This window comes from Parambassis ranga, chromosome 19 (assembly GCF_900634625.1).
Source record: "Parambassis ranga chromosome 19, fParRan2.1, whole genome shotgun sequence".
NCBI classification, from domain to species: Eukaryota; Metazoa; Chordata; class Actinopteri; family Ambassidae; genus Parambassis; species Parambassis ranga.
This window is the reverse complement of record NC_041039.1, coordinates 16,058,895-16,081,477: the sequence shown is the minus strand read 5'-3', so window position 1 is coordinate 16,081,477 and position 22,583 is coordinate 16,058,895. Positions and strand designations below refer to the sequence as shown.

Below are 22,583 nucleotides of genomic sequence, written 5' to 3'. Positions count from 1 at the left end.
ATTCAGGGGTCTACACTTGCTAGCATGCTATCTTTGGTGGATTTAGAAGACTTTGGCATTGCTGTTTTTTCGTCACTCTTGTAGTTTAGTTAATAGAACTTTTCTTAACAATCTTGCTATCAAGATTGAATCAAAGTTTTACTAATTATTATGTAAATGCCTCTAATCTGATCATCTTCACTGCAGGAATTCTCCATATACCATGACAGCAGCAGGACATGCAGTATTAAAAACAGATTTAATGAAACCAGCACTTTATGAAGAGACATTTATTAGATCAGTAGAATACATCACCACCATCATCATCATCATGCCAAAAAGCAGCAACAGCAGCACTTCATTTCCTCACTTCCACCATATGTCCAAGACCGGTCCCCGTCACGTTCTCTTTATAACGATGATCTTATCACACAGTAAGCTCATCCACAACTCGGCTGTTCAGCTTCTTTTTATTTGCCTAGAAAAATCTCTCGAGGCTGACTCCAGCTGTTTCTCATCTCCTTCTGTCATGGCTTCCAAAAGCAGATGAAGCTCGCAAAACACTCATTACACAACTTTAACTGACATACTGATGTGTTGCAAAGCTCAACTGCTTATTGTTGTTAAGTGGTCTGTGGACGTCCATGGAGAGATCCTGTTAAGTTCTTGTTTATATCAAGTATAGAGTCCTAACAGACAGATTATGTACATCTTTAAAATAGTTACTATTGTGTACTGCATAAGCAAACAACAACAACTCAACGGTGACAACATTAGACTAGTACACAATTGCCATCGCAGAACAGGAACACTACACTAGTCTTCACATGCACTAGTACATAGTGTCAAACATAGATCATACTATTTATATTTACATGATGTTCATAGCTACATTCCAGGTTTCTGTGTGCACTGTTATATTCTGAAAAAGTCCGTTATGCAGTGCATTCAAGTTGTTGCACTGCACTGCCTGTGAAGAATATGGAAGAAAAATACAGCATGGATACTGGCTTATTGCTCAGTGCATTTGTGATGCATTTGATATAGATCTACAACAGTGATTTGTGATAATACAGTTATTTTTTTATGCAATTGGTCCTGTAAATCAAATTAATCAAACCAGATCACCTGTACATTGAAAAATATACTCGCAATGTACAGATTTCTATATCAATAAATACACAAGTAGTGGAAACGAAGGTACACAAAACATAATTAAATAAACATGGAAGAACTCAGTATGGCATTTTGTGCACTGAAATGGTGCGGTTAGCAGACATCAGTATAAAGTGACACTAAACTTTATAAAATGTTAAGATTAAACATAATCTGATGATTTAAAAAAAAAGGAAAAAATTATAGAACCTGTGTCTGGATGGGAAGCTTATCTAGGGCATAGACACATAGACTAGTACAAAAACTTTCCCTGTTTTCTTAAATAAATTTCTATTTGGGAAAACAGTGTGAAGCGAACTAGACAACTGCAAGCCATTCCCTTTAGTTAGAGGAGACACCTTCAGAAAACAGTATTTACACATCCTAGATATATAATTAGTTCTGTGAACAAATGATCATTGTTCCTTCCAGTTTCCTGCAGTACTCGGGCATTTTTCCTTTATCGTAGTTACCCATGCTTAATACCACAACTGACCAAATATTCCCTATTGTCCTTTCCATGAGCTTCACTTATTTGCTGTTGTAGATCCACCGCAAGTTCAGACTGTTTTGAACACAATCTATTCTTCTCGTGTTGTAGAAAAAACAAATAGGGAGGTATATCTGCACACTGACACCTAACTATGATACAATGGCATTGCCAAATGGAGTCAGTCTTGTGTCGGGTGGTAGGTATCCAGTACTTGTGCTGTTTGACACTGTCCCCTCTGCAGAGCTCTGGCCACAGAGGCCAGCTGAGATAATATGCTCCAGTGGTCTGGCATAATACAACATCCTGTTTCCTGCAGTCCCTCCATATTGTTGTACTGTAAACATGGCTGCCCACGCACAGAACACGCCAGCTGGCAGATCCGGGTAGTATTTACTTTTTGCGGTTTTCTATCCAGTCTTTATGGAAGAGGTGTGTATCTCATAATGAAGGAGAAAAACACGACAAGTTAAGCAGGCTTACAGAATGGGTGTGGTTTTAAGTCTCAGTGTGAAAAAGTCAGGATTTATAGGTCAGACACTACGTGGGGCCCTCTCCAGTTCATGGGTCCTGCGGTTGCGTCCCTTCTGCCTCTCCTGCAGGTGTTTCCACTTTGCTGCCAACCCTTGAATGTGAGGGTTCACCACAACCTTCTGCTGCTGCTGCTGTTGCTGCTGCTGCTGCTGCTGGTGGTGTACTTGCTGCACAAGGTGAGCTTTCTGCTTCTTGTGCTTCTTCTCCCTTTTCCAAACCTGCTCACAGAACTCATCCACACTGTTCAGGGTTGGGTGGTTTACCAAAGACAGGAAGTCTCTGTACCAAAGCTTTTGATTGGGAGATTCTCTTGGTGTGGAAAATTCTGGAGTGGTGGCACTGGCTGCTGCCTCTTCGTCGCGGTGGAGGAGCCCCTCAAGACGCTCTGTGTCAATGACCTCTAAGTTAACCTTTAGGACCGTCTGCATGAAGCCGTGTTCCACTGCCTGGCACAGATAGATGCCTGAGTCCTTCTTGTTAAGTGTGCGAATCAGGAGACCCTGTTCTGTACGGATGAAACGCTCCTCTGATTTGATCTACGTGGTGAAACAAAAAGGCCACACAGAGGAAGACAAAGAGATAAAAAGAGGAAATAAATTAGATTCAGCATATCAAAATGCAATCAAAATGCTGTTTAATTACCTAACATTTTTATTGAGTCAGCTGATAATATATTATAAAATGCAGTGTCTCTTGATTGTGATATATCTGCCCTGCTGATTGCATCTAATTCAATGAAAGTGATTAGGTACAGCTTAGGTGGTGCCAACCTCTTGTTTGTGGCCGTCAGCGGAGTGCTGATACTGCCAGTATGTCATGGCTCGCTGGGACTTCGGACTACACTCAAGGAACGTGCTGCTGTTCTCCACACCATACACAGTCTTATCCAGGAGGGTCGTCTGTCCACTTAGTTCATCTAGAAAAAAAAATACAACTAATTCAGTCACACGTTTGTTAAAGTAAACACGTTTTATATGTTGTTATAGAGACAAAAATATTTGAATATTCAAGAGGCTTTAAGTGGATCAGCTTCATCTGATTTGAACGTTATCAGTCCTCTGTATGCTGCAATAATTGCTATAACTGGGAAAATTATGGCTTTTAGGGACCTCTTGTAGGTGCTAAACAGAAAAGGACAGATTATTTAGGTGACATCTTGTTGTCAATTGTCTGAATAAGTACATGCTGACATCACAGTGGGAATGGAAACAAAGAAGGGTGTGTGCGTCTTTAAATCCATGATGTGCCTGAAGTTTTGCACAACTATGCACAGATGTGTAAACAGATAATAACAATTAAAAACAATCATTCACTTTAATATGACTAAAATTGTACTTTGTGAGGTCACAGTGACTTTCAACCCCCTGATTCTGACTCAGCTCAATCCCCAATAACTTCACAGATGTTCACTCTGAACAATTGACCATCTAAACCAAATAAAAAAGAAAATGCATTCCCAAAAAAATGGGAAAGACAAACGGACACATATGCAGACAACTGGAAGACATAAAGCCTTCAATGCAGGGCATATAAAATTAAAAACAGATCTCCAGAGCTAGCTTTTGTGAATTATCTGCTTTTTATCACAAAAAAGTCTGTCTTCCCGAATTACTGTCTCTGTTAGGGGACTGCATTTCACATCATTCTGTCAAAATGTGCTGTCTCTTCTCTTATCACACTTAATCATGGGCTGAATACACAGCTCTCACAACCATGGATTTCACTAGGGACAATGGTTTGTGACTAAATCTGGGTTTCAGATACAGTCAGGGGGGTGTGGTGCTTTATAGGGTCTGATTTGTCTTTTACATCATACTATATTCAGCCTGCCATCATGTCTGTTTTATATTCATAATATATAAATAAGTAAAGGCACATAAAAAATCTAAAATCATCCACAAACTGGCAGCTTTTAAAATGTGTGATTATGTTTTTCTCCTAATATTTAAATGACAGAAATGGAAAAAGACCCCAGTCCCAGTCCAGTTTTGGGTCTCGTGGCCACTAACAGGGCAATAGACTGGAGAGCTTGGCGACAGAGAGGAGGCTCGGAAGAATCCTAAACATGTTAATTATAAGCTTCACATGGGTCGACCCTAAACTTCACACCACCAGAAAACACATAAAACGCACAGATAAAACACCACACACAGTCAACAGCCTTCTCCACTCTTTTGATCATGTCAAGAAAGGCCAGCAGCGGCTTTGAGCCCATTTCCAAGCTCAAAGTAAATCCTGAAACAAAAGCTCCTTTTGTTGAGCCATTTAAAACCAACCTCCAGGGATTTTTCATTGCTTTAATATACCAGTTGGAATTTTACTATTTGCCCAATTTTTAATTTCTGAATTACTATTGAAATTCTTCATCACATTTTAATTTTATATGATATTGTACCGTGGTGTTGCAGGTCTGAGCACTGTGTGAGTGGGTCTCCATTCCTGATGTCTTGTCTTCTCGTTCTCCTGCAGAAACACAAATACACAAAAACACCCCCATGAGTCAGCAGACACCCACTTTGTGTGTGTGGAAGGTAGATGTGCAGTGAGTTTGTGTAGGTGTGGATTTGATTGGGGTTTTGGATGTGCAGCAGCAGTGGAGGCCAACACAAACAGATAAACAGCAGGCAGTCCATAACTTGGTAGAAAAGCTTTAATTACAGGGTGTGTGAGACAGAGGAATTTGAAATTAATCAATCACTCCAGCCTGTCATCTCCCTGGGCTGCAGATGCAAAAGAGATGGGAGTTTCATGTTTAGTGTCAAACATTACCTAGAGGATATTTTCTACAAACAATAATTGAAGCAACTATGGAAACACCAACGCAGAAACTGGTAATTTCTCATCCCATGTGCTTTCCATTGTTTGAGCGTGCGTGTTTGTAATTGGTGGGAAACGTTTGCGCTGGCTGTGCAACAGTGAGAACAGGATACTTTGCAGAAAGCATCTGAATCAATAAGCCCCAAGAAGCTACAGTATGAGTGGGAGACTGCACACACAAACACACACATATATATATATTTCAGTCTACTACTCTAACCACACTAACATCGAACCTCTAACACCTACCTCACCCCTAGTTCACCCAGCAGCCTCCAGACATCACTGACAGTGGTTCTCATTTACAGTAAACACACAAGGCAGGTTATATTTCTAGCATTCTGGTAGAAACATGACCCTATACCTTTAGGGGATTTTGGCAAAAATACAAAGGCTGCACTGTAAGTGCGTCCTCGGTCCAGTGCTGAATTGCAGCCAGAGCCCATATGTCCTCAATCTGTGTTGGAAATCTGGTTTTACCTCACAGGAATATAATCTGTATGTTCAACAAATGTCATTCTCAAATGAGCATGATTCAGACTTTGTATTATAGAAATGGTATGTTTAAGTCTAAAGCACAAAATACAATATAACCATGTGTTATATACATAACGGTGTATAAAATGCATATTCTAACTGCCCCATGGTTTTGCTTCAAGATGTGTTAGGTAGGGAAGTTTCACATGCACTATATGGAAAACCTTAAATAACTAAACAACTAACTATACTACTACAGCAAAATGTGATGTTATGCCAAAGACATTATATATTGTTAAGTAAAAGTCTAAGTTACCATGTTAACTATCCAGATATAGACCATATACTTATGTGATACCACCAACAAGGACAAAGAAGAAGATTTACTGGTGTTACTACCATTTTTTTTTTACAACTTGTCTTTATTAATTTGTGTGTAAGACGTTAAGCAGTTTGTAAAACACACAATGGCAGCATGACAACATAACAAGTATTGACAGCAACTGCGTATTCACTACCTTTTAGCCATGGGGAAGTATCTGGAGCACTCTGTGCCATCCCATGCACAATAAGGGTCCCTTGCCAGGCAGCATTCGGCACAGGCCTTGCCGTAAACCTCACATCGGTGCAGCGGCATCTGGGACACACCGATGTTTGAGCCAAGGTACAGCTGTTGCTGTAAATAGAACAATACAAGATCTTTAGTACTAGAACTTTTTTTTTATATCTGATGAGTCTGTGGGAAAAGTGTGTTTTTGGCAGTGGAGCAAAACACGTGTCAGAAATGTAGACACTTCATTAGACTGCAGGTGCTCAGCAATCTCCTACATGTCAATTACCTTTCTGTTTTTCTTTCTGTCACTTATTTTACAAGCCAACTGCTGTGTAAAAGCCTACAATTGAGATTTGTGTGTGATAACACGTTGGTTCTTTTCAAAATGTTTAGATAGTGCAGACAAATGTGCCTTTGTTCTGTCTTTCTTCCCTCTAGCAAGGTGTGTCACCTTTAGCTTTCTCAGGCAGGTTTGTCAGACACTAGTAAGATATTTCCTTAAAAAAATTCTCTGCACTGAAATTCTGTGTAACTCTACAACTAGTGTTGCTGTAATTAATATTAAGATGACAGCAATCGGAATGTCGGAATGTGTAAGTAATGCTTTAATCTGTACCTGTTTTGTTGACAGTTCCATGGCTGTAATAGCTGCTGGATTCTGTAGAATACCAAAGAGAAAAATAATAATTAGACAACTCATTACTATTGATATAGTCTTCTAAATATAAGTGATGTGAGCATAACCTACTCTGAAGACAGTCATTTCTTCTAATAGGACTTCCTCTAAGTCGTGCCATGAGCCTCTGGGGATGGAGACCACTTTCAGAATTGTTCCCATGTCTAGGACACAATGACAAAACAAGCTTTACTATCTACTTGTTCAAGACAGTTCTTTATTCACCGTAGCAGTGTATCAGCATATATGTTTATATACCTGTGCCAATGAACATGACGTCATACAGTCCGTCCTCTGCCTCCACTTTGTCCACCACTATCTGAGTGAACTGGTAGTCCACATCTGTTTTGACTATGATCGGTCGGTTGTTAATGGGGTAGACGGGGTTAAACATGGCTGGATGGCTTCTGGCAAAAGTCACGACTTCATCAGGAAGGTCCTTAGTCGTATCAAATCCACCAAATGTCTTGCTTGGGCACTTTGGAGAAAAGGGAAACAGTGATAATGTGGGGTGTGAAGGGACACTGAACACTGACATTAAGAGCATAGTGTACTCACTGTGCCAGGCCGCGGGTAGGGAACGCGTCCCTGGAAGGGCACCCACTGGTAGTTGGGTCCATCTCTGTGAGCGTATGGACCCAGAAACACTCTCCTGACGTCTGTCATGCTGTACATACACACGGCTGACCCTTTGAAGATATTGCTAATGAGAAGAAAGACAGAGTTAATAAAATAATGCTACCAACATTTATGGAGAGAAACATTCCAATCCTAGCTGCAGTACCTGGAAGTCGTAAACACTGCATAGATGATCGGACTTTTGGGATCCTTGGTGCTCATTAGAAAAACATCCTCTATAAAATTCAGAGAAAAAGCATCCTGGATTACAGATGTTCTTTGGACTTCAGAAAATAATGTGTGTAGATGCAGAACAGTTACTTACGGAGTTCATCAAAGTGTGTGTCAATGCCATTACTGCCGGGCACAGAGCAAACAAGCCGAGCTTTCAGGAAGGTGGTCCACTTATTTACCAGACTCCTGTGACCTCCCAAGTCATTCTGTTGGATGGATCACATGTAGGAATTCAGCACAATTAACATTCCTTTAGTTTTTTGGCTTTAGCATGTACCAGTGTATTATAGTGCTTAAATTTTAAGTCAAGCTTTCTATCTTAGTCATACAGGACTTCCCTTGCTTATCGTCCACTTCTGAAATGAGAAGATATTGTATATAGGTAAGAAGTTGTTCTTCCAAAGCTACTATAGATTCAGCTGCAAGATTAAGCAGTAATACCTTCATGATAATATACATAATGTATATACTGTGTCTCTGTTGGCTCTGAGCCAGCAGATTTACAAACTGAACTGTCTTTCTTTACGCTGAAATATGCACACATTCACATTCACAAATTTCACATACTGAACTCCTTGTATAAAATGTATTCCCTAAAACCTAATAAAAACACATTAAGAAGACTTATCACTGCTAGGGCTATTTTGTCTTAAACAAGCCTTTCAATCAACCAAACGTCCAAGTTTGTGACCTCAATAATTCTTCAGTGAATAGTGTACAGAAAGAGAACCATTGCATCTACTGGTTGTTCCAATTAGAGGAGATGTCTGTGTGTCTCACAGTCTTCCAGAACGTAGCACACAAACATGCATAAAGTGCTGGCTCATAAAAATGTATTCCACCAAGTGTTGATTTATGACAGTAAATTAGAATGTGTCCAAATGTGCATCGTCCCAAATTATTACCGCATCCTGCATAATGGATGGCTTGTCTTGTGTTGAGGAAAGCAGATTCTTGGCATTCTGGGTAATCAGCCTGTTATGAAGGAGGCATAATATGTAGCTAAAGGGGATGTTGAAGCTGGACATTGCTCACTGATCTGCAGTCAGCTTAGAGAATTCCTGCTTAATGACAACAATAGGGTTTTCAATGTGCAATCTGATACAAGCCCAGTGATTTAACACAGGCATCCCCTGGAGCTGAAGGGTGTAGAAGACCCAATGAGCGCCAAAAGCCTGGCATTAGGATAACAGTGCTGCTATTGATGGTGACTTTGCCTCTCAGGTTCTGGCGACATTTAACGCTTCTCTCAGGTTTCTGTCTTTGGGGGACATTTGTAGCACACACAACAAAGCCCACTCCTCTCCCGGCTAAAAATAATCATAGATAACAGCTCCTGAAAGCTGCCATTATGAAAGCCACTCAGACACCCGTCAAGTGTTTTTTCCAGATACAGAAGCTATTTCACATAATGCTGCTGTGAGAGCGTGTGTCTCTTTGTCTCTCTCTGGTATTGTGTGTGTCTGAATTTTACTTTGTGAGGCCCAGCGTGTGTGTGTGTGCCTGTGAGTGTGCACATACTTTGCAGAGCTGTCCGATGCGAGCGTGTGTGGCCTTTCCTGCATGCTCTCCGTCCATTGCATTCTCTCTGAAGAACAGGTAGATTTTGTCGTCTTCTGGGTTGTCACTCTCTGGAATCAGATGAACACCCAAAAACCTCGGATCTGCAAGAGACACACACACACAAGTCAGTCAAAAGTAAAGATTTGGCAATAAAAGCTTTTGGTAATAAATACATTCTGCAGCCCTTCATTTTAAACCAAGCATCCAGTGTTGACTATATAAAGACAAAAATTCAGACATGTACTCAGGGGTTTCACTGTGTTTGGTCTGTTAGGTAATAACAAAAGATTCATATTAAATTCTTAGCGCCACTGGAGAGAGGCCAACAAATGAATAATGTGCTTCTAGCACTTTGTTTTGACTGCAATATTGTAGCCCATGTGCTGACAAGCTACAGTTCTTTGGCTGAAGCATAAGTACAGTGTATAATCAATTTCAATAATATTCAGAGGCATGAAAACATAAGTGGACCCTCAGGAATCATCTGCATTCATCAAACGTACAACCTAAGCTGTGAATCATGGACACAATCTATTTTATCTAATAACACAGAAATCAGTGGTCTTGTCCATATTGAACTTTCTCCATCTACACCACATGCACGCAGGTATTTTTGACCCATTCATGCAAGCATTGTGAAAATGAAAAGTTGATAAAGGCTCTTTGATGTTACAATCAGTTTTGATTAAACAAAAACTCATTTGTATGTTGTGTTAAAGTTTTGAAAATATTCTTGATTTGCTGATGTTTTGTCTATCTGAATTTATTTTAGTTGTCATGATTAACAGCTCCAGAACAGAAGCAACAGACATATTTATCTTTTTGATAAATTACACATAAGACCTCCAGATCAAGCCCACATAAATGAGTAACTACTACTACTGAGTTGAAATAAAACACAAATAAAAATTGAGACAGCTTGCAAGATTACATAATTCTCCTCCTTTGTCTGTTTCTTTCTCTCACCATTTAGCCACCGGGAATCATGTTGCTCTGTCCTGATTGGATGATGCTTGCCGAGAGTGCGAAAGATGGCAAAGTCCCGCCCCATAAAGTCAGCCGACGTCCCAGCATACAGTTCTCCATCTGAGGGTGAGTGAAGGGAATTGTATTATCATAGTAGCACCAGATGAGAAAGCAGCGATTTTATTTCCCCATGTGATGCATGTGCAAAAGCCAGAGGATTTGTATAGGAGCTTAGCAGTACAGGTAGACCTTGAATCCTGAGAGGACTGCACAGGCAGCGACAGACATGATGAACATCAGGAGTGTGAAATTGACATTAACAAAGTAGGCAGGGCTGAGAAGGGAGGGGAGGGAAGGATGGTGGGTCAGATGAGGAGGGACAGGACAGAGGTGTGAGACAGGGGGAGTACATAATACTGGTGAGAAAGAAAAGAGAAAGGGGAGAGGAGATGAGAAGTGATGGGCTGGAAAATGGCCATCTGTTAGGTTAAACGGTGTGATATAACACAATGTGACTGGCAGTAATTGGGGTTGGTCAGAGATGGCATGCTCACATAATGCTGTTTTATTTGCCAAAAAATTGGGATTTAGTTCAAGGAAAAACTCAATAAAGTGTCATCAAAGGCGCACACCCACCACTTAAATGAGGAACAGTCAGATTGAAATAGAGTTTACAGTCCTGTCAATGAATGGTTCCCAGTGCGTAAATACAAAGCAGCTCCACATGTAATGAATGACGGGAATGCCTCTGTTCTGTTATTTACATTGACTTTACACCCTGTATGTCTGCTGCAATGACAGAGCAAGGCAGATTTATATGACTGAGCTTTAACATGTGGAAGGACAGCGAAGCGTATCCGGTCATAAACTCACCAATTAGCATAGATGCAGTGTGCAGCTTGGGATCATAGGGACTCTTCCCTCTGCCGTTTTCTGCATGGGCCTCCAACCTGAACACACTCTCCTGAGAGAGTGAGAGGGTGAGAGAGTGAGAGAGAGCCACAGAAGCTCTCATTTACAATGAAATATAGTCTCACATTTTTTTCTGGCTTAGAGAATTACACAGAAAGATTCATTGCTTCAGTATAAGTGAAATTCTTTTTAGAAAGCACATTTTTCTGTTGCCACTCAATGACAGATGGTGCTAAAAAAGCAGCGTTTTGTGAAAATGAGCATTGTTACAGCACCCAGAATGGTTTTTAAGAGTTTAGTCCAAACCGTGATGTTGCCAAATATTTTACCAAAACAGAAAAGCTGTTGAATGGCCAAGTTCACTTTAAAATCACGTTCCAAACAGTCTTTCATTTAATTATAAAAAATAAATCTCATCACTTTGTATGACTTGGTGACCTCGACACACGTAGGAAACCCATCAGATGAATTACAGCTCCACAGTAGATGGATTTTCGGGGGATGAATGGAGATACTTCCTGAGTCTAATTGTCTGTAAATAACCATCTAATGAATAGGAACTCCCATTTATAAGGCTGACTCAGTGGCATTTAGAGGAGAAGAGGGCAATTTTCTTTTCCCATACTTAGATGAACACCAAACACAGACACATTTAGAGTGATGAATTGGAAATTCTGCAGCCTATGAAACTCTGTTTAATTTTCCACCTCATTTTGCAGAATAAAATCAGTTTGGTGTATTTATTAAATGATTTATTAGAAAAAGAATTCACTCATCCATACTTCCCCAGAAGGAAGAACATGCATTAGTTCGATAACAAGGAGTGGAAGTGATATTAAAAAGCAGCATGCGTCTTTACCTCTGCTTTCTTCCCAACCTCCAGGTAGGAACACACAGGGTGAAAGGCTCCTGTCCCACACACATACAGATGGGTCTGGTTGAACGGCTGCAGCACCTTAACGAAATTTGAACACTCTCTCTGACAGAGCAAAGACAAAGAGGAGAAAAAAAATCAAAAGGATCAGTTAAAAAAAGAAAGAACAGGTCAACTTAGGAGCTCAGGTCAAAAAAATCCAGTACTCAAAATAAAACGACCAACCTGTGATAAGGAAAGCTTAATGTAATCTGCTGTAATTCCCCAGAGTATGGCCTACAAACCTTAGTGATGTGCTGACTAATAATTCTGCAGAGGGTATTAGGACCAGACTAAGCACTGTCATCGCCATGACTCTGTATTTTTTTTTCACCTCATCCACCTCTACGCACATGCACACTTCTCTACAAACATATATTTCACTGCTGGTTTCAGACATTTATGTGCATGAGCTGTGCAGCTTCCCGTGGAATTATGATGAAATCCATGCAGGAGGGAGTGTAGAATAACACAAGAGACAGTAAGAAAAAGTCAAACATAATAATCATATAACAATCAGGTTTACATGTGGTTACTGTCACTATGCTTTAGTTTTATGGTACGCATAGGAAAATGGAAGTATTTATTCCAGGCATCACAGGCATCTGTAAGGGCCGCTCTGAAGCCACATGGCTTATTTCCTCGTGTTCAGGAAGCACGTGCCTGAGCAGGCCTGACCTCAAATCAAACTGAATTTGTCATCACATATTCACAACAGAACAGCTGTCTTTATTTTGGACTGATTTCATCTGTGTGATGAGCGTCATTGTTACGCCTAAAAAAAAAACAGATGCTGTGATAGCATCATAACATCATAACTAACATTGTACCTCTGATGAGCTGGCTAAGGGGATCTCCTACTCTTTAGCTAGCCCCCTAAACTACAAATTAATGTAATGTAGTCAATCTGTCCAGAGGTATTTCTGCATCTTTGTGCTTTTCTCTGCAGTGTGACATATACATGTCTCCTTGTTAACAATCACTCAATATGGACTTGGAGAATATAACGAGTAGTGATTTTATTTTTCATTAATTGTACATTATAAATAACAATAAATAAATAAAATAAAAAATCAAAATAGATCAATTACACAACTGTCTATTATGAGATTTGTTGAGAAGTACTTGGACACATATTCCTTGCCTATGACTTAAAGGACAAATGTTAGGCTACAGCTTTCCTTTTTTTTTCTCTTGTACTGTCACACGTTTCACACCCTCTCGGCTTCATCTCCAGAGGTGTTTGCTTGGAGGGGCATTAGCCAATTCACTCTCATTCTCTCTTTAATTCTCACTCTCCTCCACTTCTATAAGGGAAAGATTACCCCTCTGGGCACCCCATTCATCCATTTCATAATGTTTACAGAAAACACACAAAAGACTTCACAGCACTTCAAATCAGCCCCACAGATGGGTTGAGGGCAAGGAGAGCTTGTCCTGTTCTGGCCACTAAACAGAGCCACACACAGCATTGCAATGGTTCTACATTCTAGCATATTGCCTCAGGCCTTATGGAAGACAGAATTCATAACACAAGTAGCAGGGAGCAGAGACAACCTCTCAGTGTGTTTACACAGAGTTTCACCACACCACACAAGCTGCTCTGAAAACGGCACTAAGGCAGATGGAGGAAGATGTGATGGTTGGCTTGTCGTGTAAGGAATGAGCGAGTTAAAGAGTCTGAAAAAAAAACCCTGAATCTTAATGCCAACAACAACAAATGTTTGTTTCAAATCCAGATCTTGATCTTAAGCTCATTTAATTTAATAAAACTATTCTGAAGTGGACAGGTTTAGAAACCACAGATCTTGCAGACTTTCAGTAGTTTCTTATGTGACACTAACTTGCCCAATCAAAGGGCAGGTAGGGCTATGCTTTACTTAACAGTAGACAGAAGGCAAAAACACAACAATATGTTGAGTAGGGAAAGAAAGGGGTGAGTTAACCCCTTCAGATAATAACACATCTGGTCATTATGGAGGGTGAACTGAGTTTGCATGCCATATTATAGGGAATACCAGCCACAATGGGATTGCAGGTGATACCAGTTTGTCGAACTTAAATGAGGTCAGTAAGTCTTTGCCTCTCTGTGTCTACCACATCCAAACTGTTTGTGCCCCCTGGGGTTAGTCTGAAACCTCAAAAATGAGTCTAATAGCATGGGAGCACTAATTCCTGTGATCCCTGAATATGTGGAGTAAATATTGTCATTGCAGTACTTTTATATCAGTAAGACTAGCAGAAAACATTGTGATTTTCCAGGCTTTACTCTATTAAATGGAGTGCCCAGAGGCTTGATAAGTGATTAAGGTCAAATGATGGTCTCAATCATGGCTGTGAGATTATAATCAAACCTATGGCGAACTGGGCCGTGTGTTGTCCATATGACAGATTGTCAACAAAGCGATACGAACAACAAGGGAAGAAATCTCATATAGTCTGAGATTAAAATGCTATATATAGATATATATATCTATATGGAGCATGTGTAATCCTGATGCAACTACAAGAGAGATTTGCTTTGAGAGTTCAACATTGTTCATAGTATGAGAAAACAAAGACATTTTAAAACCTCTGTGGGACTAGAGGGGCAAAATGCCGATGCCCACTTTAAAGATGAATGTTTTTAGCTCTTACCGAGAGATCTTTTCCTGCCCACTTGCATTCATCTCTTCTGGTGGAAGAAGCGGGCCAAGGGATCTGCAACACAAACAGAGTTCCTGTGCATGTTACACAAGAGTCATCCCCAGCTAGAATGAATTTTACAGAGTCAGTCAACTGAGCTGCAGCCCCCTATATATGAGAGTTGAAGGGGTCACAATGCGATTTGTTATCCACTTTGTTTCAGTTTACTCCATTATTCATCCAGGTGTGCAGAGAGCAGCTAACATGCCTGGCACAGCGTGTGATCGTGTGCGACAGCCTTGGCCTGAAATATTCATAAGCTCTTTTCTGTAGAAACAGCAAAGCGAGTCCCTAGATACCAGAGCCCCTGCCTGGCACTCTGCATGGAGATGCACAGACACAGGTAATAAGTCGGTCAGAACATGAAACCATCGGACACACAGACTGTACCTGTGCATAGTCTTTGCTGATATTGAGGAGGTTAAAAGAGAAGATGTGGTCCTTGGCTCCCACCACCAGCCGTCCTCTCTCTTCGTCCAGCAGGAAGGTGTGGTAAGCCGAACTGTTGGCCAGGCCTTCAAATGTCACAAGGTTGTTAGACTCCAGCATGTCTGCAGAGACAAATGGAAAGAAAGTGGTAATCAGCATAATATAGTCACCAAAAAAGCCAAATCTGTGGCTTTGCTTGTAATAACATCCATCAGGTCAAATATTTATTTTCAATAATTCAAATACACACATCTTGGGTGTACGTATATTGATAATAAATCGGCATTCACACTTTAGTTATACTCTTCTGTACATTTTTATCTTTTACTTGCTAAAATCACTTTACAAATTTCTGTCTACTATAGACTATAAATTGTAGAGCTTGGCCAGGCTGACAGATAGCAAAGAGGCACTGCCAAGCCAAACTGGACTTGGTAGGTAAAGCCACTACTGGAAGCCAATAATCAGACTGTCTGCATGGGGAAGTGACCTTCAACAGAGCTGCTTCACAGTGGGGAATATATGATACCACATTACTCTGCTAATATTTCATAGCCAAAACTATAAAATTGCTCTAAACCACATTAACTATAAGGACACTTACTCTGGGCTACAGCTCACATTTAATGCAGTAGTCTGCCAAGTCTGGCTAAACAGTGACATTTGCTTTCGCAGCAGAAAGCCTGACTTGTCACAGACGTTGAGGTTCTAATTACCATAACGACCTCTAAAGGTACTCGGCTCTAACACCTTTTGTGTCACATGTGTAGACACACACAGAAGCATTCATACATGTTTATTCTCTCTCCTTCTCACGTTTTGTTCACACTAGCGAAGTCTAACCACACAATGACCCCCTCCCATTGACCACCCACACAAAAGGGTGGAGACTTATGGAACTGAGGAAACATGTTTTTTTTTGGTGCTCTCTCATTTTCTTTCTCTCTTTCTCATGGAGGAAAAAACAAAAATGTTCATGAATGTTTTAGCAGGGAGAATGCCCCCTCTCTGAAGTGTGTCAGAGCCCGAGAGAGTGAGAAGACACGGGCTAGAAGAAAAAATGCTGGAAAATATAGAATGGCTTTTGCTCATTCATACACTCTATAATTTGAAGAAGGATTTCTAAGTTGAAACAAGGGCTATGAAACTTTTGGTTGCTCTTAACTGAGAGAGTGGGAATATTTCACAGGCCTTACGGCAGTACCTCTAATGGCCACTTGAGACTGGCTCCAAAAGCCAATCATAATGTCCAAATAACAGTTTAAGTCTCCCATTTCCTACTTGTGACAACCTGGGACAGATTTTTTTTACACAAGTCACACATTTAGTCACACTATTAATCAGTCACCCTTGAGTTAGGCAGAGTAAGGCACCACACTTAGCAATAGTGCATGCATGCATATTATATATAGGATCATCAGCCAAGAACTGTATGAGGATAACGTTAGCCAACAGGAAGGGGGATTTAAAGAAAGAAAAACACAAGGAAGCTAAAAAGTGAAGGGACAGTTACAAACTTCCTCCATTTCATGTAATTTAAAAGAAACAAACTTTTGTTTCCCTTCACACAAATCTGATAGCCATGTACTCACACATGTACACAACTGTACACACAGGATGGTAATATACAATAGACTGACACCCTGCCTGTTGTTATTGTTATCGTCTTGGTGATTTAGTTGGTTTCCTGTGCCTCAATGCTGATGGGGAGAGATTTAGACTGTCTCCTAAATATAAACTCACATAGCTGTGTGACCCGGCCCTACGGCTCCCCGACTCCCCATTTCAAAGTCTACTGAGACCATCTAAACTTGGTAATAAGCCAGAAGAGTGCATACTTTAAGTCATAAAAATCACTCAGTTACTCAAATACATATTAGGGCTAATTTTATACAAGTTATCAGGCTTTTCAAAACATATCAGTTGTCCTAAGAATGTAAAGAAGCTCAAAATCATAAAAAAATATTGTTGTTTAAAGAGTAGCTGAAATTTGCTTCGTAGCCATGGTGATCAATCACTGGTGGATCAACAGTAAGCCCTGCACTGACAGCAGAATAACATCCGCCTGATACCTCTGACCTGGTTTTACCTGTGCCAAAGCCGTGTTTGTGTGTGGGAGATGGCAACGAAAAGCCTGGCTTTTACAGTAGTAATTGTACTTTTACTCCTGGTAACAACAAAACTCATATCAAAATAACGTGGTGAATGTTTGCTACTTCTTGACAGCAAGGCAAAAAGACACACCTGTGATGAGGCACTTAGAAATTTGCTTCTCTAAAAGGCTTTAAACCCCACAAGTGGGTGAATGTGGTGAATAATTGCCCACCCAATGGTTAACTTGTTTGATAAATAATAAGTTGTAAAGAAGCTACAGGAACACAGTGCAGACATATCACTACACCTAAAACCATATCCCTCTGACAGGAAGGAGAGTAGCATCACCATACCTACCACACACACACGCATGTACAACCACATATCAAAATTGTCTATGGGAGTGTGTCCATGGCAACAGACCATTCAATTGAGACTACAGCTAAGTTATTAAAAGCTAATCATCCAGAGACAGGCACAGGGTATTGTGTGTGTATGTTTGTGTGTTATTGGAAACAGGATGTTTCCAGGCTGCACCAGAGGTAGTAACCTATACATGTCTGAACTGGTGTCCCCTCTGGTTAAATATAACAGGTGTGTATGCATACGTAAAGCGTCATGTTTTCCTCCTGTTTAACCTAAACAATTTCCCTGTCTGCAAAATGTCTTTCTGTAATAATTAAATGTCAATGCTGCACATAAAGTTATCTGTTGTCCATGCAGACACAGTTTCACGCAGACAAAGTCAGACAGACAGGTGTACGGGGGAAATGTTTGCCTTCTAACAGGTGTCAGCTGCTGCTCTCCCATATTTTGTTAAATTTCTCTTGTACCCTACAATTTCTGACCTGTCAAACACCCTGCAGATGTCTTTTTTTACATTCACTCTCTCTTTGCAAGAAACAAATTAGCCAACTAGTCTCCCTGGAGGACAGGGAGAGCAAAAGAGTGAGAGGAAGAAAGTGAAAGCAAGAGACAAAGACATAGAAAGGGAAGAGAGAGAGAGAGAGAGAGGGATAAAGGGCCAGATGGAATGGATGCGAAGAATCAACAGCCCCATGTGAGACCTATAAAAATAAACTTTTTTACCCTACATTCTCTCCGTCTTTCTCGTTCTAAACTGGAGGGCACAGGGAGTGTTATTTAAGTGCTTCCAAAGAAAAAGCAGATCCATGTCTTAATAATAACCCACGTGTGCTAGTACTGTATAAAGAAACAGTGATGTTTGGGCCATGGTTCAGCTGCTGCACTGACGTTAGCCGTTCTCATGGCTTTGTAAGTGATTGCACACTGACAACACGTCACTTTATACAGTCATTGATTCAGCCATGCCTGAGGGGGAAACAGCACCAAGTAATTTGTTCAGTGTTAGGCAGAAATCTAAACCTAAAGCAAATTGGTCTGTTGTTATAAACAAACGTACAAATTACTTGCAAGATATGAACGATGAGGTTTGGTTTAAATACTAATAGTTAATTATAGTATAGAGTTACAAATGTAGCTTTAACATAGTTTTATAAGGAGTAATGTGTGCTTTGGAATGTGACAATTTGAACATTTAAAACACGTGTCCAAGTCAACTTATAAAAAAAAAAGAATATATTAAAAGCTCTTGGAAACATACATACAAACATGATTTGATCAAATTCATACAGCCAAACATGCCTTCATTTGCAGCAGACTATTCTAAACCCGAGAAACCCTCCAAACATCCAGCTATGTGAGAGCATAGGATAGCTTCCCATGACCATTCCGGGCCATTCAGAGTTTATACTGTACACTCCCCAAGAAACCTAACTCCGTACCCAAGATTCTTAACGTGCTTATGGATTAAAAGTCTTTAAGGGAACTTCTCCAATCTCAAACTCTGATTGAAAGTCATTTCACACCACAGTGAAAACAAGAATAACACTAAAACAAGAACAGCTGAATGTACAGTATGAATGCTAAAGAGGAATTTTGTGGCCAGACACACTAAGTTGTTTCTACTGGAGTTTAATTTTGATTTCTTTGCTACTTTTTCCTTTTGCTAATTACAACTGTGGTTCTGTGGATGTATTTGACCCTGTATGTGTGTCTCTGGAGGATATGCATGTCTCTGTGAGCTCTTGGCTTTGCAAACAAAAAGGGTGGACAGGTCAGAGAGAAAGAGTACTTTTGGCAGTACACCCATATCGTATAAAACTCAAGTACCTTCTCTTTCTCCCACAAACAACATGTGCTCTGCTTTTTGTGACCCATAAACTTGAAAAGCATGTGGATCCCTGTTTGGTCCTAAGAGGACACATTTACCCAGAGGGTGTGATTTGATCTTGCATCAGTTTATGCCAAAGTGTAATAGATGTGTAACATTTATGGTGCTGCTGTGCGCTGTAGGCCCTTAGCCTCCTATTCCTACCTCCTCATCATCACCCAGTCACTTAGTTGTTGATACAGTTGGGTCTTAGCACATGTTTAGGTAGCCATGGGGTACCATTGTTGTCTTTCTCCCTTCTCCACTGCCCTTTTGCCCTGTGACCCTCACTTTCAAAGATCAGTTGGAATCTCCTAAGGTTCAGAGGAAAGCTGTGTGTGGGTGTGTGTGACTAGAGGTGGCTGGCCAGGACTGTTCACTGGAGGATATCCTGACTGTGCGGCAACAAGCTGCTGCACAGGTTCACACTTGTGAGATAAACACTCCCTCGCTGTGTTGATATAAGAAAACAGGGAAGCAGGTCAAAAACATACAAGGTTATGAAGGACATTGGATTTTACCCCAGTATTCCAAGTGACCTGTAGGGGTCAGAGTTCCATCTCCTCGCAACACATGTTGTCACTGATCATACATTGATTCCTCAAGACCAGACAACTTCACACACTGTCTAGGCAGCTAATGAATTGTAATTCAAAACAGTGAATCATCTGATTTTCTTCTCTCCAAGAGAAAATCTGCTTCACCTATCACAGGGGTAATAAATAATTTATATCATCATATAAATGATTCATAGTGCAATAATCCCTTGTCACTTGCCTAATGGGACCTACACTGGATAATGTTGAAATCCGACAGTGTTATGTGAAATTGAATATTTCCACCACATTGCATAAAAATTACACCTGCTCAGTATCCTCTGGATGTACCTCCTCAGGCAGGGATGCAGCCAAATATTGTCTCTACTAGCCAAATTCCAAATCAGAACTTTGGAAATATTGAGTATGAAGATGGCAGCCAAATAACCAAGCTGGCCTGGCTGCTACCTGCAAGTCTAACTTCTGATAGAGATATCACTGTATGGGCGTGTTCCACCAAACTGACAGCATGTGGTTTTAAATGACTGATACCCTCACAGGTATCATTTGCTATCTACAGATGGTCATGTATTTATGTGTGTGTGTGTGTGTGCGTGCATACTTGTGTGTGTAATTATGGATCCCCCAGTGCTGAGCGAGAAACATTTCTCTTTGGGAGAGCCATCTGCTGAAACAGACCTGCACCATTCATCCTGAGTTTAATTACCATGCAGGAGAGAACGGAGCGGAAAAATGACATCCAGGAAAAAAAAAATAGAAAATGACAGAAAGCGAGAGAGGAATAAATGACGCTCAGCTGCCAGGGAGTCCGTATCTGGCAGCACTTTTTACTGTGAAACTGGCAACAGCAGCTGATCAAAACGGGGACAGACGGAGGGAATGCATCAGAGACAGACAACTGTAATAAAACAGGTAGATAAAGATTCATTAGACTGGAGCACTTTTTTTTGATCTGGCAAGAGAAGTTACTTAATCTCAGTAACTGCTCTCTTCTTGGCATAATAATGAATTATTCCCCCTAATTTGTATTTATAAGTCCCATGTGTTTACTGAACCACTGCTGAAATAATTGTAACACATCAAGAAGCTTTCCATGACAACACCACAGTGTCTACAATTGGACAAAAACACTCAAAACTGTCTGAATGATGGTGGTCTAGTTTTCATGTTCTTAAAATGCATTTTAACCATGCTGAATGTATCAAGAAAATGGAAGCATTAGCCTGTAATACAACCAGAGAATTAATTTTGCAGGTTGTGTTCTTTATATTTTTTTTTTAGAAGTTATTTTGCTGCATTTAGAATTCAGTTTTCGTGGTTACTACATCAACAACAGACATTGCTTTTCTTGCAGTAACTTTTATGGATCAGGGGTTCCAACATGCAAGGACAAAATATATGCCTCAAATAGATAAGAGGGTCTTGTAATGTGAAGGACAACACACACTCAGAAATGTACCTTTATAGGAGAGTTTTAGCCGGGGGACGTTGTTCTTGGTCTGCTGGGCTCCACTGCCCTCTGTCCTGAGCAGAGCCACCCCACACAGCAGCATAAAGCTGCCCCACAGAAAGCCCATGGTCCTGGGGCAAATGAGGCCAAGAAAGGTCCTTTTAAATGTATGACTCCAGCGCGGACAGTCTGAGATCTGGTGTGGAAGAAAAAGTCCTGGTAGAAGGAATGTTCCTGTTCTCCAGTAATTATTTAAAAAAATACTGCTAGGTCACTCCAGGCTAAATCACAGCAGGTCTTGTCCCCTGCTAGATCAAAAACCCTTTTCTCTTCAAGAGGTCATATGCCAAAATTAGAGTCCAACTCAAGGGGGAATAGAACCTGCAAAGCAGAGTCAGGGGTTATGGGTCAACATCACTGTGGGTGAGCCTTCCACGTCAGTAAACTTAACCAAAGTAAGCACAAATAAGAGTTTGTCACTACACTAAATGCTAGGAAGAGTAAGTATGTCTGAGCATGACTGCCATAGCTTTCTGTCCTGGCACCTCACCAGCTTGTAGGTCTGGCTACACAGCCATCCGCGTTATCAGAATCGCTTCCCTCAGCTAAAGAAAAGAAAACAGGTCCAGTTTGTTTCAGCTGTTAATCCAGTCTGCTCTGTAAGCACAATCTTCTCTGTCTCTCTCTCTCTCTCTCTGTCTCCTCCTCTTTTACTCTGTCTCTATCTGCCTCTCTGTCTCTACTTAACACTCCTCTGAACTAGTTCAGCCCCACTCAGCGCAGCTCTGCCCTGTCCCCGCAGCAGAAGGCACACAGTGCAACTGAGAACAGCTGAGGCAGACAGCACACTTAGAGTGAGGGAGAGAGAGAGGGAGAGAGAGAGAGAGAGATTGAGAAATAAGAGGAGAGTAGTGTAGGCGGGAGAAAAAGTGAAAGAGTGCAAAGAACAGATTGAGAGAAATGAAAACTGAGTTGTAGGAGAGGAAAAAAGGCTAGAGAAAGGCAATAGGTTAGGAAGAGTGAAAATAGGAAAACAGCAGCTGAACATAATGGGAAACATTTTGGTTCATTATTGTTTTTTGACTTGTTATGCTGCTTTTCAGTAGATGATGATTTCTGATCATTTAATCAGATGCTACTTAGAGATAGCACACAAATGTGACATATCATTGAATTTCATATCATTGAATATCAAAGATCCATAAAAACCTACTTCCCACAGGATTTACCTTTGGTTTACTGCCATTT

At 40.6% G+C, this 22,583-nt stretch overlaps 1 protein-coding gene across 2 annotated transcripts; it reads right to left on the bottom strand.

Annotated features, from left to right (window-relative positions):
* Positions 1-254: 254 nt before the first annotated feature.
* On the bottom strand, positions 255-22,137 carry sema3ab (sema domain, immunoglobulin domain (Ig), short basic domain, secreted, (semaphorin) 3Ab). Of its 2 annotated transcripts, XM_028430477.1 has the most exons (18): positions 21,886-22,137; positions 21,345-21,716; positions 14,963-15,123; positions 14,525-14,587; positions 11,834-11,953; positions 10,936-11,026; positions 10,063-10,182; positions 9,055-9,197; positions 7,625-7,739; positions 7,466-7,535; positions 7,240-7,384; positions 6,940-7,159; positions 6,754-6,845; positions 6,622-6,663; positions 5,971-6,128; positions 4,554-4,621; positions 2,929-3,074; positions 2,158-2,694 (listed from the first exon to the last, which is right to left on the bottom strand). In XM_028430477.1, exons 2-18 carry the CDS (start codon positions 21,460-21,462, stop codon positions 2,158-2,160), a joined length of 2,409 nt encoding a protein of 802 aa, XP_028286278.1. In that variant the 5' UTR covers positions 21,463-21,716; positions 21,886-22,137. The 2 variants fall into 2 exon arrangements, with proteins under 2 accessions (XP_028286279.1, XP_028286278.1); XM_028430478.1 differs by lacking the exon at positions 21,886-22,137 and having other exon boundaries at positions 255-2,694; positions 21,345-21,462.
* Between the last annotated feature and the right edge of the window lie 446 nt (positions 22,138-22,583).

Coding starts and splice junctions, on each gene's coding strand:
- sema3ab (XM_028430477.1), bottom strand. CDS start 21,462: ATGGGCTTTCTGTGGGGCAGCTTTATGCTGCTGTGTGGGGTGGCTCTG. Junction 9,198..10,062: donor TGATTCCCGGTGGCTAAATG/GTGAGAGAAAGA, acceptor TGTCTCTTGCAG/ATCCGAGGTTTTTGGGTGTT. Junction 3,075..4,553: donor CTCAGACCTGCAACACCACG/GTACAATATCAT, acceptor TTTTTTTTCTAG/ATGAACTAAGTGGACAGACG.